At 38.3% G+C, this 15,016-nt stretch overlaps 2 protein-coding genes across 6 annotated transcripts in view; one reads left to right on the top strand and one right to left on the bottom strand.

The window, feature by feature from the left end:
- Positions 1-2,719, bottom strand: part of MRE11 (MRE11 homolog, double strand break repair nuclease) — an 80,144-nt gene extending 77,425 nt beyond the window's left edge. Inside the window, exons 1-2 of one of the 3 annotated variants that reach the window (XM_038568292.1) lie at positions 2,581-2,719; positions 956-1,074 (exon numbers count right to left, since the gene is read on the bottom strand). In XM_038568292.1, the coding sequence (XP_038424220.1) occupies positions 956-975 (20 nt within the window). In that variant the 5' untranslated portion in view covers positions 976-1,074; positions 2,581-2,719. Of the gene's footprint in view, positions 1-955; positions 1,075-1,717; positions 2,251-2,580 lie in introns of those variants that run through there. The other 2 variants (XM_038568290.1, XM_038568291.1) reach the window with 2 other exon arrangements.
- ANKRD49 (ankyrin repeat domain 49) lies at positions 1,941-8,297 on the top strand. 3 transcript variants are annotated; one of them, XM_038568294.1, is made up of 3 exons: positions 1,941-2,077; positions 5,036-5,390; positions 6,782-8,297. In XM_038568294.1, exons 2-3 carry the CDS (start codon positions 5,133-5,135, stop codon positions 7,241-7,243), a joined length of 720 nt encoding a protein of 239 aa, XP_038424222.1. In that variant the 5' UTR covers positions 1,941-2,077; positions 5,036-5,132; the 3' UTR covers positions 7,244-8,297. The 3 variants fall into 3 exon arrangements, with proteins under 3 accessions (XP_038424222.1, XP_038424224.1, XP_038424223.1); XM_038568296.1 differs by lacking the exon at positions 1,941-2,077 and adding an exon at positions 2,229-2,728; XM_038568295.1 differs by lacking the exon at positions 1,941-2,077 and adding an exon at positions 2,229-2,780.
- Positions 8,298-15,016: the final 6,719 nt, after the last annotated feature.

Here is a 15,016-nt window from a genome sequence, read left to right as displayed (position 1 = left end):
TGATCTCATCTCAACTTCCACATGTAAAGAAGTAGGTGTTACTATCTCTGAAAAATGAGAATGTTACAGAAAGAAATTAAATGATTTATCACACAACTAAGTGGAAGAAGGATTTATCCACCCAGTCTATTTTCACTAAACCATAATAAAGTTAAAAAAAATTTCACATAGATCTCCAAAATTGAAATCTCTATATGTGAGATTTTTCCAGAAAAGATTTCTCTTCTGAAACTTCAAAGTTAACACATATGCAGAGTTCTAATTCCTACATACACCCAGGCCAATCAGAATACTTTCAAGTCATGTTACCCTATGCTTCCATAGCAATCTATAAAGTATCTTCAAATGAATTCTCTCACTTAAACATCTAAATTAATCTGAGAAAGGCAATTTTGTTCCAATTATACATATAAGATGAAAAAATTGAGGCAAGGTTCAGAGAATTGCTAACCTGCGAAGGTCACACAGTATTAACCAAGGAATTGCAGTCAGGATGAAAGACTTCAAGTCTAAAGCTTTTTCCACATAACTTCTGATTCTTTTACTGACTTTCATTTCACTCAAATTCATTTCCAATTTATTCAGCGCTAGAGCAATTTAGTACTCTAAAAATCCACTCAAATAGGCTTGCATTGACCATTAAGACTCCCTCACAAAGTTAAAGAATATTGATAGCTTCAATATTTTAAGAAAAACCTACTATAAGCTTACATACAGCAGTAATATACTCAGTTACTGCAAGACCTCAATCTATAGCTGTATACTATCTTTTAGTTAACACGTAATATTAACTTTTTAACATTCTAAATATTCTTTTTGATGACGAACGTTTCTGTTCATAAGCAAGCTCTTCATTTACTAATTTTTTAAGTAAGTTTTCTTTCATGGTGATCATAGTTGATGGACTTTAGAAATCCAAAGCAACAAAAAAGGATTCCAGAAGGCAAGTTCTTACAGGGTATCTGCAGGACTCATTTTTAGGGTCAGTCCAGCTGGTCTGGAACCAGTTTTCTCTCCAAGTACTCCTGGGCCGTATGATCAAATATGTCAGAAAAATCCACTCGATTCCAAATTCTAAAAGCAAAATTACATTATCGTAAAACACACATTCTTTTAAAAACAGACTACCAATTTTAGGAATTTCATGTACATCTAAGCACCTGTTATATTTTTATTTTTTAAGAGCTAACAATAGAAAATAGCACATCTCCAGTGCTATTTTAGTCTCACCATTATGATTAAACCACGGAAAACTAATGTTTATTAAACATTAGTGCAGAAAGGGTCACATATAATACTTCTGGTTTAGCACACCAACAACTCTGTGCAAAAATGTTTAAAGTGCATGCACAGGCTACCCCAGAGCATGGAGAAGACTCCGTATTTGCCGCTCAAACACGAGATCTTTCAAAGGAATGGTCCTGTTTAGGAAAACAGAAGGGCCCCGCTTTTAAACTACTGTAAATAAACAGGAACACGTGCTCCGCGGAGCTCGCCGGCGCCCGTAGGCCCGTGGAACCCGCCAAGCTGCTGGCGACTCCGGGTTCCTCCGAGGTTCCCAGCCTCAGCACCCCCAGCCCAGCCTCCGACCCTCCGAAGCCAACACCAGACCCCTCCGGGACGCAGCCAACTCGCCCCACGGATCCAAGGCAGTCCACGGGGCTTCCGCCCATCCCACAGAAGTAGGAGGCGGTACGGTTCCTAAATTACCCCACACCTGCGCTCTCCAGAGCTCCTCCACCAGACCTCCAGGCTGTCTTTCCCCCGAGCAGGAGGAGCGGTATACGAGCCCCCGGAGCCTGCGCGTAGGAACCCGCTGGGCCACCCACCCGAATTGGGCGGGAGCGAAGGAAAAAAAGCAGCAGCAGCCGCCGCCGCCGCCGCCGCTCTTTCCCTCGCGAGACCTCAGTGATGACGTCACGCTTCCATTCTTCCTCGGCTCTCATTGGCTGCCGCACGCCGGGAGGGCGCCGGGAAAGTAGCGGCGACGCCCCGCCCTCCAGCAGGAGCCAATCCTGAGAAACCGAGGGACGACCCCGGAAGCGAGGCTCGCGACGCCGGCTCTCCCTTCTTTAAGGTGGGTAGCTCCTGCTGGTCCCGAGCCGCGCTCCCCGGTCCCCTCGCGCCACCTAAAGAGTGCTGGGCCCTTGGGGGCGGGTCACCTGGCGACCCCGGCTGGGACCTGCAGCTTGGCCGCGGCGTGGGCCGTGGGTCGGGCTGGAGCGGCTTCCGCACCCCGGGCTGGCTGGGAGGCCGCCGGCGCGACTCCGGGCCCGTCCAGTGCCCACGGGCCGGCGGGCGGGACTGGGGCCCTCTCCCTCCCCGTGGAGTGACCCGTGGGCCGGAGGGCCGGGCCGGGGCCTTCTCCCTCCCCGGAAGTGACCGGGGCGCTGGAGGGCCCGGACTAGGCGCCTTCTCTCGCACTCCCACTCCCCAGAGCTAGAGCATTCGGCCCTTTTATTCCTGTTTTCTCCTCTGGATCCCGGGTCAGCACATCTGGATGGCTTTGTGCTGAGAGCAGTAAAATACAGTGCAGTGACTGACAAAATAATGTGAAACTTTTGAATTAGGAAATCTGACCTTTAGTTCCACGGATGCGTCCTTAATTTAGGGCGGGTTGTTTTCATCTATCAGAAGCTCCTCGCCTTCACCTGTCAGAGGGGGTTTGTGACCGCGTCTGCTGCTCACTTATTTGTGAGGCGTTGACATAGTTTAAATCTCTGTCGAGATGTGTTCTTTTAAGAAACATACCCTATTTCTTCCTGGTGGAATATTATCAAGTAAGAAAATTAACTCAATTTTTAAAAATCCTGAATCAAGGAAATGCACCTAGGTTGGACTCTCTAAATTAAATCTACCTAAAATATAAAAAGAAATTTTATATGTAACTTATTGTACCTGGAGCAGTAAATTCAGAATTTATTTTAAAAAGTGTGTGTGGGGGGGTATTTTTACAGAAAGGAAAGAGTGTGCTTTAAGCAAATAAAATGCGTGCTTTATTGTTTCTGTATTTGATATAATTTATTGGTATCTGTTCAGAGTGTTGGATGAACTGATGTATGATCATTTTTGTATTGCAAGGTTCAGGGAATAGTTTGAGAGTAAAGAAAAAAATGAAAACCCCAATGGGAGTTCTACATACAGATCATAAACACAGGAAACAAACTGACGGTTACCAGGGGGGAGAGGAGTGAGGGGATAGGCGAAATAGGTGAAAGGTATAAGAGGTACAAACTTCCAGCTATGAAATAAATAAGTCACAGAGAGGAAAAGTGCAGCATGGAGAATATAGTCAATAATACAGCAGGTATGGTCAGTGGTATAGTGTACTGTGCTGAGCAATGAGTAATGTATAGAATTGTCGAATCTCTGTGTTTTACGCCTGAAACTAATAAAACATTGCATATTAACAACCCTTCAATAATAAAAAGTGACAATTCCAAGAGAGCTAATAAATCATAAAGCAATCCTGATGGGGTCTCCATAGACTCTGAAAAGCTGGGCAGGACTTGGAAATCCTTTAGTACAGTCATTACATTTTACAATGACATAATAGGCCCAGAGACTTTATTAGTCATGAGTGATAAATTTAAGCTTGAGGCTAGTGTTTTTGGCACTAATAATAAAATCTAATGCTACATTAGGATTGAATACTATTAAACTTGTGAAATTAGAAAGAAATTGGTATCTTAAGAGTAGACTAACTCTGGAACCTCTTTAAATCCATTCCAGGCAAAATCAAGTGACAGGGCTTTAATTAAATCTAATTCTAGAAATATTTCTTAATGTTCTCTTATTATATTTATAGCCTATACGTATAGTAGGCTATAAATATAAGTTAAATACAGTCCCCATCCTTAAGTTAATAATCTTCTAAGGAACTAATTAGTGCTGAAATAAGACAGTATGTTTAAAAAAAAAGACAATATGTAGCACCAAAAAAGCTTCTAGAGAGAAATCTAATTAGGAAGTTCAAGAAAGATTTCATGAAAGAGGTAACATCTGAGAAGAGCCTTGAAAGACTGATAAGATTTCAACAAATATAGTTGGGAGCCTGAGAAATGGTATTTTTAAGATATTATTTATTTGCATTAAAAAATTGATTAGGATTTAGTAAGCTGTGTAACTCTTTAAACTGATATTGGTTTATAAATTAATGTGGCAGCCTAGCTGAATAAATGTCACTTCCTTCAAGGAGCCTTCTTTAATCCTTTAGGACTGTATTATTCTAATCCTCTTGTATACTCACAATATGTGGATGAAGTCCTGTCATAGCACAGATCATACTATTCTTGTCAGTCACCTCCCCTAGACAGTAACCTTAATGAGGTTAAGACATGGATCTTGTTCATTTTTAAATCCCAATACCCAAAGACCGGCACATATCAGGCATTCTATTCATATTTGTCGAATGGAGTGAATGACAGCCACATTTCAGTTCGAAACGAGAAGCCAACTAAATTATAGTTGTGTATCAATGAATGGGACTCCATTTTAAAGCAGTGAATTTCCCAAACCTGATATTATTAAGATAGAAATACGGTAATTATTATTTATGTTATAATAAAGATCTGCATTGATGGGAGATTTGGACAGATGTCCTTGGGGCTATTCCATCTCTAAAAATGCCAAATTCTTTGAAGTAGTTTATTAGAAACTAAAAATTTTTGTTTCTGCTTTATGTCATCTGTGTGTCTGTTTTATAAAAATTATGAATAGGCCTGTCTTTTTAATTATAATTTCAAAGCTTTAAGCATATGTCACTCTTAGTATAATACAATAGGATATAAGCCAATAGATTCAGAATAATATAACCATTGACTTAGTAGAAGAAAACAAAAAACATAAGGAGTTTTTACCATTAAAGGCATAGATAACTGAAATCTCAGCTCCAGTATTTAGACAATATAAAGAATACTGGTAAAACCAAAATGTTTAGACAGGATTTATTTGTGTGTGTTTGCAAGACTTATCTGTGTTGTTGATAAACACTTAATTACTGTTTCACTAATGATTTTTGTGTTTGTGCTTCCAGATATTGATGAATAAAATAAAGCAGACGTGATTCATCTCTAGAAAGATTATTTATACCCTGGCATTTGAAATGTTTTGTATTTAGAATCATAGTAAAAATGGAAGGAGGGAAAGTAAGTGATAATGGAAAACCAGACCCAGACAATTCTGTGGACTTTTCTGAACACTTTAACCAACTTGAATTGTTGGAAACACATGGACACCTTATTCCCACTGGTACCCAAAGTCTCTGGGTAGGGAATTCTGATGAAGATGAGGAGCAAGATGAAAAAACTGAAGAGTGGTATCAATTACAAGAAAAAAAGATGGAAAAAGATCCAAGCAAATTGCTTCTTTGGGCTGCTGAAAAAAATCGGGTAAAAACAAAAACAGTTAAAAAGGATACCATACTATAGTAGAAAAAGTATTGGATTCGGAGCCAGAAGACCTGTCCCTGAACCTCTATTTGGTTTGTAATTTTGGGCAGATCCTACCATTCCTGAACCTCTATTTTCTTACCTATAAAAATGGCCATGATAATACCAGTATCTTTTATACAGGATTTGAGGATCAAATGAGGCAATGTCCATGAAAGGACCTAGTAAGTCACAAAGCATCCTATTAGGTATTATTTGGAAGTTTAAGGGATAATTATAAAGTTAACAAGAAATCACCTGTATTTTTTAAATCATTTATATTAAGTCATTAAGATCATCCTAGAGACAATTATCATTTAGAAGAGGGAGGATAGAAATTAACATGTTTTGAATACCAAATATACCATGTGCTTTTCTACGTTATTTGATTTAATCCTCATATATCCCCACAAGGAATATTCTTCCCTTTTACTAAAAGTTTAAGAAAATGAGATTCAGGAATATTTATTTGCCCTGTATCATCTAAGTAGTATCATCACATCTATTCTTCCCACTTAGCCACTTCTACTTCATTTTACTAAGTTCTTCCATGTCTGTGCAACTAAACTAATTAAAAAGGTCTCGTATTTTTTGATAAATTTTTAACTTGGGAGCACTAGAGATCCAAAGACCAAATTGAAAATCACTTCCTAAAAACATGTTTCTAAAGTTGTTTTAGTTTGAGCTCCTTAATCTCTAGATTTCCTTGTTACCATTGTATTCTGATAAAGAAGTTTATTTTTCAAAGTTTTATGCACTTCATATATTGGTGTCATAATCCTATGGTAGAAAAATCAGTTATTATGTTTCCTTCGCTAACGAAATATAAAATATTAAATACAATTATAGTGTGTATTATTCATCTAGGACTAAAGGTTTTATGTAGTGAGCCTTAATTGGGCCAGGGGTAAATTTATGATATTCATACATTCAATATTGGTGTTTGATATTCAGAGTCCCATTCGCAGAAGCAAGAATGTGGTTAACTTAACACTAGTTTGTTCATTCTTAAATCTGTTGCCTTCTCTGCCCCCAAAAGAAATTTTTTTTTTTTAAGATTTCATTTATTTATTCATGAGAGACAGAGACACAGGCAGAGGGAGAAGCAGGCCTGATGTGGGACTTGATCCCAGGACCCTGTGATCACCCCCTGAGCCAAAGGCAGATGCTCGACCACTGAGCCACCCAGGCATCCCCCCAAAAGAAATCTTAAACCATTTTTATTTCTTAAGTCACCTGCTAACAAGTTTTTATTGAACTTAAGTAAATTTGACACCACTAGACAGTTAAATTTTCTTCATTTACTGTTTCGGGTGGAGCTGGGGTTTTAAAAGATGTCTTTTCTGTCTCAGCTTACTACAGTGCGGAGGCTACTGTCTGAAAAGGCTACTCATGTGAACACTAGAGATGAAGATGAGTATACCCCCCTTCATCGAGCAGCCTACAGTGGACACTTAGATGTGGTGCGTGAGCTGATTGCACAAGGAGCAGATGTCCACGCAGTGACAGTGGATGGCTGGACACCCCTGCACAGTGCTTGTAAGTGGAATAATACCAGAGTAGCTTCTTTCTTACTTCAGCACGATGCAGATATTAACGCCCAAACAAAAGGCCTCTTGACCCCCTTACATCTCGCTGCTGGGAACAGGGACAGCAAAGACACTCTGGAACTCCTCCTGATGAACCGCTATATCAAACCGGGTCTGAAAAACAACCTGGAAGAAACTGCATTTGATATTGCCAGGCGGACAAGCATCTATCACTACCTCTTTGAAATCGTGGAAGGCTGCACAAATTCCTCACCTCAGCCATAACCATAAGGGTTCTAGTAATTTTCTTGTTTCCAAGTACCAGTGCCTCCTTTGTGTAAGATAGGAAATATCCCCATGATACAAGGTTGCCATCAAAAGTTTTACTGTAGAAATTCAATAGTACATAATCTAAAGCCCTTCCAAGCGAATCGCCTAACCTTGATGTCAAAATGTATTTGAAAGTTGTTTGGATATATCTTTACCTATCTATGTGGACTTTGTAATTTTTATCAGACATAATTTTAATGCAAACACTTGTAACGGGTTGTATAGAAAACTAATGATATTTTTGGTGCTGATCCAAGAGAAGTGTATTTTTAAATATCCCCCATCCTGGATCTTTGTGGAGTATTTAGTATATTGACACGTATTTTTATAAGGTGAGGTAACTCAGAACTTAATTTAAAAATCTCAAGTATATTGGTGCAGTTCAGCTGTCTTCTCTACATCACCATAGCCATTTGCTTTCATTTCCAACCATAAGAACTAATTTATTAGTGACTTGAATCATCAGAAGTTTAAAAAAAAAAGTTAAAAAAAAAAAAAGCTTAGATCTTTGTCTTTTACAGCATAGACAATTTTCAGGAAAGTAGTTAGCTAAAGTGTTTAGTCAGTGAATGTTATATACTGCCTTTGCTACCACAGTTCACACAATCCTGTGGACAGTCCTACCTCACCCTGGTCAACCTACATGATCCTTCTTCCATTGGTGAGTCAGCATGGCCTTTTAGACATGCACACAACTCTACCTTGGTCCAAGAGATCATACTGTATCTGCTCTCCAACTGGTTTTTCCTGCCTAATCGTGTTGTTTGGGGCACTGCTCAGATGGTCTCTCTAGTTCACAGGAAGTATTTATTTTCCAAGGTCCTCCTTTTATACAAATCATACTAAGTCAAAGAGACAAGAGAAAAGGAATTCTAAAAGTGAAGAGATGTTGATTATGTTGGGGCTAGAACCACAAAGTGGCTCAGGCTTTCAAAAGCCACAGTGTGGATAGTGACAAAGCATAAATATTAAATATCCAGAAAAAAATAAAAGTCTTGAACAACAAAAATGGCACCAATTCTTTTTTTTTTTTTTTTTTTTTTTTTTTTTTTTAACAAGCACATATCTTCCTTGGATCCATACTCTATGTATTTATTCAGCATGCATTGAGCAACTATTCTCTCTCTGGCGGAGTTTTCTGCCAACTACCAGCCTCTCTGTGACTATTCCCAAAGGATTTTCTCTTCATCTCTTAACACCAGAACTGACGTGGTATGGGAAGGGAACCAAACCAATGAGCCTTTTCTTCTTATATATTCACCAAGATTAATCTTTTTGAGCCAGCCCATGTGATCCACTCATTCTAGACTAACAATGTTATTTAATCAAATATGTTTGGTGGTTTGGGGATTAAAAAAACATTGAAACATCTCAGGAAGGTTAACATATGAACTGAATCATGACAAATAGGATTTAAGAATGAAGAGAGCTTTAATTATTCTGTGATCTCTGACTAGGAGATGCCTCAGTTTCAGAGTATCAGTGTCTGTGATGCAAGGTTTTTGGCAGAATGTATTGCCCCCAGGATGCCTGGGTGGTTCATTCATTTAAGCGTCTGACTTGATTTTGGCTCAGTTCATGATCTCAGGGAGGTGAAATGGAGCCTTGCATCAGGCTCTATGCTGGGCATGGAGTCTGCTTAAGATTCTCCCTCTCCCTTTGCCCTCCCTCCCACCCCACGTGTGCATGTGTATATGCGCACATTCTCTTAAAAAAAATGGCCCTGTTTAGGGATACCAAATGACAGGTACAGCTGACAGATAGTGACAGTAGAATAGGACGCTATCCATCCTAGCAGACTGCTAAATGAGCCACCTGGTTATCTGAAAGTCAGAGTTGGTGGCTCTTCTCTTACTTGGGAATGAGTTGCATCCATGATTTTATGTAAGCTTTTCACTTATGCATGGTCAACAAGGCCTTATTTATAAGGAGCTGAGATGTGACTACTCCCTTGGTTTCAGACTTCAACATTCAACCGGAGCTGAGGAGCAAACTCCACATATAAAGAAATCCCTTCCATCTCTGAGGACAGACTTTGTATTGTTTGCTTCCTTTGTACTCTCCTTAGTATTTACTAGTGTTTCCTACTCACAGAAACCCTTCACTAATTGTGCTTTTGACTTTCACTTACTTGTACTTTTTAGTTTGCTTTAAGAAGGATTAAAAAAAAAAAAAAAAGCTCAGTTTGCAAACAAGATTTTCTCTAATCTGGAAGAGTTTATCCAAAAACTTTTTTTAAAAATCTGTTTTTCCTAACTACAGGCTTCATTTTGATTCACTTATATGCTCAAGGAAAGGTGACTGTCATAGTTCAAAGAGCACACTGTAATTCACAGTCTCACAGTGAAATGAGTTGGGTTTGATTTTTCTAAACCTTAAATATGCTTCTCTGGGGAGCTTTCTGATCCACAACCTACCACAGTGATGGGATTTCGAGTCTTTATTCTATGGATGTATTCATTTATTTCAATTCATTGGCATCTATTATGACAAAAATCCAAACACCTCCATTCCTGGAGACACTGTTTATCCCATTTTCAAAGGTCTCTTTCAGGCTCAGAGGTCTCCAATGGAAAAAACCCAAGGAGTAAGAAAAGAAAAGAAAAAATGATTTTAGCAAATAATTACAAAGACTGGGAGGAAATGAGATTCTGAGAGAAAATGTGTTTCCACAGTGTATCCAGGGCTGAGAAGCTGCAAGTGGCTTTTCATTCTATATACAGCTCCTCAATGCCTACTACATGAGTTCCTCTTTAAATTTGTACCTAACTTTTTCCCCCTTTCAGGACAGATCTTGTTAATGTTGAACAAATGGAATAAAAACACAAAAACACTCATATTTGGTTCATCACCAAGTATGCAGTCAACATTCAGGTACATCTAATAGTCGGCTTTATGGATTTAATGACATGGCTGTATTTGCCAATGGATCTCAGAGGAGCAGGCTTTATAGGCTAGAAAATCTGCTTAATGAAGTAAATAAATATATAAAAGCAAACTGCTACCTAATTGGGTTTTTTTCCTCTTTATAATATATGTGTTCAGCCTTCCATCTCTACTGAATTACAGTCTTTGAAAATTAGGCAAACATCACTGGAGAGTTAATGTGTGTTGATAAGGACCACTGTCTCCTGAGCAGTCACTGGATTTCTGTTTTCAGACACAACTGCCTTAAACAGAAGCAATAGGAATTAAAAATCAAGAAAGGGAACCTACACTTCTTAAAAAAAAAAAAACAACAACAACAACAGATGCCTATCAGGTGTTTTCAAATCTCAATTTAATAACTCACTGAAGAAAATGAATCCTGATGGACACCAACTCTAGACCAAGACAGCTCTGTTGTGAGAATCATATTAAGACCTGATACAAAAATCAGACCCTTTAGGGCCCACATACCAGAAAAAAAGCATTAGAATTCAGATTTGCTTTCACATGTGTTTTTTTTTTTTTAAGATATGCAAAGCTTATAAAAAGAATCAAAAGGAAGAAAAAGGTATTAGGGTCTTAATCCATTCTTTTTATTTTAGTCTGCACCCTTGAACAATGAGGAGGTTTTGGGTTCCATATAGAAAAGGAATTGCATGTCAGCATTCCTCACATTATACCCAAGTAATTCTTTGTTGTGAGGAGCATCCTGTGCATTGTAGGTTGTGAGGCGGCATTCTTAGTCTTGACTTAGTTGATGCCAGAGGTACCTCCTGCTTTCTCTCCCCAGTTGTGACAACTGGAAATGCATCCAGACATTGCCAAAGGTTACCTGCTGTATGTCATAAGGCAGATTTCATAATTTGGCTAGCTTCAAAGTTGTTTCATTAGCATGCAATTAAATTTTATTTGATGTGCATGTTTTCTTTATGTTCCAAATATTCACCAGTATACATTCAAAAACTAGATAATTATTGATTTTTTTTTTAAGATTTCATCTATTTATTCATGAGAGACAGAGAGAGAGAGAGAGAGGCAGAGACACAGGCAGTGGGAGAAGCAGGCTCCATGCAGGGACCCTGACGGGACTCGATCCCTGGTCTCCAGGATCACGCCCCGGACTGAAGGCGGTGCTAAACTGCTGAGCCACTGGGGCTGCCCTATTGATTCTATTTTAAATTTTTAGTATTAATAAGATTCTTTGAACACATTAAAAAATAGGGATAAAACATAAAATAAAGATAATTCTTCAATACTGAGTATCATTGGTAAGAACAGCCCACTTCTAACTCCCAGCTTTGGTTTCTAGGAAACTTACCCCTTAGGTCAGATGAATTTATTTTTAGGGAAATTCTAACTTCTGGGATTATTATATCAATGGGTATAATAAATCAAGTCCTGATTTTTAATAGGTTGCACCATTACATCTGTAAATTTTTTATTGTGTTGCTGCATAAAATGCTATTAGGTTGATAACACAGGCTTTTTACTTCTAGAAGGGATAAGAGAAGCCAACATCTGTCAGAGAAGGATAAAATAGGGAGGGGCTAGCAGCTTCCAAGTGTAAACAGCTGGGGAAATAGTAGATAATCTCTTAATGTCATTACAGATCTAAAATTTTAGTTTGGTATTTAAATGTAAAAATAATATGGTATAATTTTTTGGTAATTACTTTAAAAATTCATTCTAAGATGAAATCTATCAAAATCAATGTAAAAAAGATTCACATCTTAATCAGATGTGAATCAGCCTTCCCTGATTATCTTTTATGTAATGCATGAGTGAAATATCTCATCTGATCTTGTTTATAAAAGTTCTTGCATGTCCAGGATGTTATACACCAAACCACTGTAATAATATTAATAGCTAACAATTGAGTGCTTGCTGTGTGCCAACGGTGATGTAGGAGCTCATTAACATTATCTCACGTGAGCCCCACGATGACCCCTGGAGGGAGCTGCCATTGTATGAGTGAAGAAATTGGGCTCACGGAGGTTAAGTAAATCACCCACTGCCGTGAAAGCTCACATTCAAATACCACTTTTCATCTGTGGTGTCCTTGATTGTTAATATCCACGTATCACCAATTCGTTTATCAAATAATTACAACAAAAATTCCATATTCTCTCAAATTATTTTATGTAGTGTATTTATGGTAGTGTTTGGGGACATACAAATTACCCTTACTAGGAGCAAATTGCATGTTATGGCATAAAACATAAATGAGCAAAAAGTCATAAGAGTCAAAGCAATTTTTAAGAACAACAAAGCTGGGATCCCTGGGTGGCGCAGCGGTTTAGCGCCTGCCTTTGGCCCAGGGCGCGATCCTGGAGACCCGGGATCGAATCCCACATCGGGCTCCCGGTGCATGGAGCCTGCTTCTCCCTCTGCCTGTGTCTCTGCCTCTCTCTCTCTCTCTCTCTGTATGACTATCATAAATAAATAAAAATTTAAAAAAAAAAAAAAAAAAAAAAGAACAACAAAGCTGAGGGATTTATATCATCTGATTTCAAAACTTACTGAGAAATAGCAGTATTAAGACAGCATGGGGGATCCCTGGGTAGCTCAGCGGTTTAGCGCCTGCCTTTGGCCCAGGGCGCAATCCTGGCGTCTCGGAATCGAGTCCCGCGTCGGGCTCCCGGCATGGAGCCTGCTTCTCCCTCTGCCTGTGTCTCTGCCTCTCTCTCTCTCTATGTCTATCATGAATAAATAAATAAATAAATCTTAAAAAAAAAAAAAAAAAAAAGCAAGCATGTTGGGGCAGTCCATGGGGCTCAGCGGTTTAGCGCCGCCTTCAGCCCAAGGCGTGATCCTAGAGACCTAGGATCGAGGCCCGCATCAGGCTTCCTACGTGGAGCCTGTTTCTCCCTCTGCCTGTGTCTCTGCCTCTCTCTCTCTCTCTCTCTCTCTCTCTCTCTCTCTCTCTCTTTCTCTGTGTGTGTCTCGTGAATAAATTTTTTAAAATCTTAAAAAAAAAAAAGACAGCGTGGTATTGGATAGACATGCAGATGGATACAACAAAAGAGAATCTAGGAACAGATCCAGATAGAAATGGTCAATTAATTTTTGACAAAGTAAAAAAAAAATTTTTTTGACAAAGTGCCAAGGATTGCAGTAGGAAATACTCTTAAAGAAATAGTGCTGTGTTCTGATTGAATATCCATTTGGGGGACAATTAACTCATTTATAGAGAACAGAGCAGTGGTTGCCTGGCAGCAGGGACAGTTTGCAAAAGGGCAGGAAGAATCTTTCGGAGGAGATGGAAATGTTCTTCTGTGTTCTGTGGTGGTGGTGGTTTTGCAGATGTATACAACTGCCCAGGTCATTAGGTTGTATTCTTTAAATGGAATGTAGGGTTCTGTACATAACTCATACTTCAGTAAAGTTGATTATTAAAAGTAGATATCCAGAGATGACTAGTTTCATCTTTTATTATTTTCCATAACAAGCAGTGGCATGTAAAAACCTCTTCACTGAATTCTAGGGGCATAACTCTGGGGGCTGCAGAGTCCTGTGAGTTATCAAAAAAGAAGGAGAAGGAGAGGAAGCAGAAGGAGAAGGAGAAGGAAGAGATGGAGGGGAGAGAGGGAGGAGGAGGGAAAAAAAGGAGGAGGAGGAGGGAGGGAGATGAGGAGGAGAAAAATTTCACCAACTCACTGGAATTTTAAAATCCCAGGCAAAAGACTATTTATAACAAGAGGGAATGTTTCCTCCATTAATAAAATAATTAATCCATTTGACAGCATTCAACAAATTTGAAAACATGGCTTAGCTACTATAAGAAGGACATGGTTGGCTTTTTAAATAATTTAGATGAGGACTGTTAGAATCTAGACTAGGAAACCAAAGTGGTGATAGCATCTATTTCTCTCAAGAAAAAACAAGAGCATTAAACATCCATTGCTTTGTTCAAATTTCCCTGTTTACCAAGCAGAAGACACTGAGGTGACTTCTGGAGATGGGTTTAAAATCTGTAAAATTTAAAAAAAAAGAAAAATAAAATCTGTAAAATTAAACACACAATGTGAATGAAACAACTTAATCCCTGTAGTTTTTTACTAACATAGCATTAAGTAATACAAAGCAATTTATTAACTGGTAATATATAAGCTTTTAGTTCTTTGCTAAAGACTATGTTTTTACATTAAACAGAATGTTTAACTTTTTACAAGAAAAACATAGTCTTGGGGTGTGCTTCCATCTAGTGGACATGTTCATCTTTTACATTTAATGGAAAAAGTAAAAGCATACTGGTTTTGTTCGTTTTAGTTTTTTGGAATTAAAAAAAGTAAAGAAATATGGTAACCACAATTCCTAGATAAAATGGTATGTATTGTACTTATTTTCATCAGAAATCAATTCCCAAGATTTGAGGTGGTATATAATTAAAAACACATATAATAAAAAGAAATAGAAAATCAAAGCCATTTAGGAGGAAGACGAAATAAACAACTTAAACAAATACAGTTACTGTAATTGACAATTCTCCAAATTTTTGAAATTGGAAACAAAAGAGAAAAAGAAATCATAATTTACTTGCATAATCCATTATTATGTGATCAAAGTGTACCACGCTGCTTTTTTTATGAGCAAAAATATTTCTATACTATTTTTTTCTAACTAAAATATGCTTCATTTTTGTATGAAATTGTAGAGGTACAGAAAACAGAGAAAGTTCAGAAATCTTGGTGAATTCTACAAAAGTGAACATATGGAACATAACGAGCATCTCAAAAGTCTACCTTGTACTCCCTTTCAGAGCTCCTTCAAATGTAACCACCACCCTAACTTCTATCACCA

The sequence above is a fragment of the Canis lupus genome, chromosome 21, assembly GCF_011100685.1.
Source record: "Canis lupus familiaris isolate Mischka breed German Shepherd chromosome 21, alternate assembly UU_Cfam_GSD_1.0, whole genome shotgun sequence".
NCBI lineage: Eukaryota > Metazoa > Chordata > Mammalia > Carnivora > Canidae > Canis > Canis lupus.
The sequence above is the reverse complement of the archived record's forward strand: the minus strand, read 5'-3'. Positions and strand labels throughout refer to the sequence as shown.

Bases quoted from the DNA above. Each gene is read 5' to 3' on its own strand.
- ANKRD49 (XM_038568294.1), top strand. From the start codon at position 5,133: ATGGAAGGAGGGAAAGTAAGTGATAATGGAAAACCAGACCCAGACAAT. The intron at 5,391-6,781 runs GTAAAAACAAAA...TTTCTGTCTCAG, and splicing joins GGGCTGCTGAAAAAAATCGG to CTTACTACAGTGCGGAGGCT.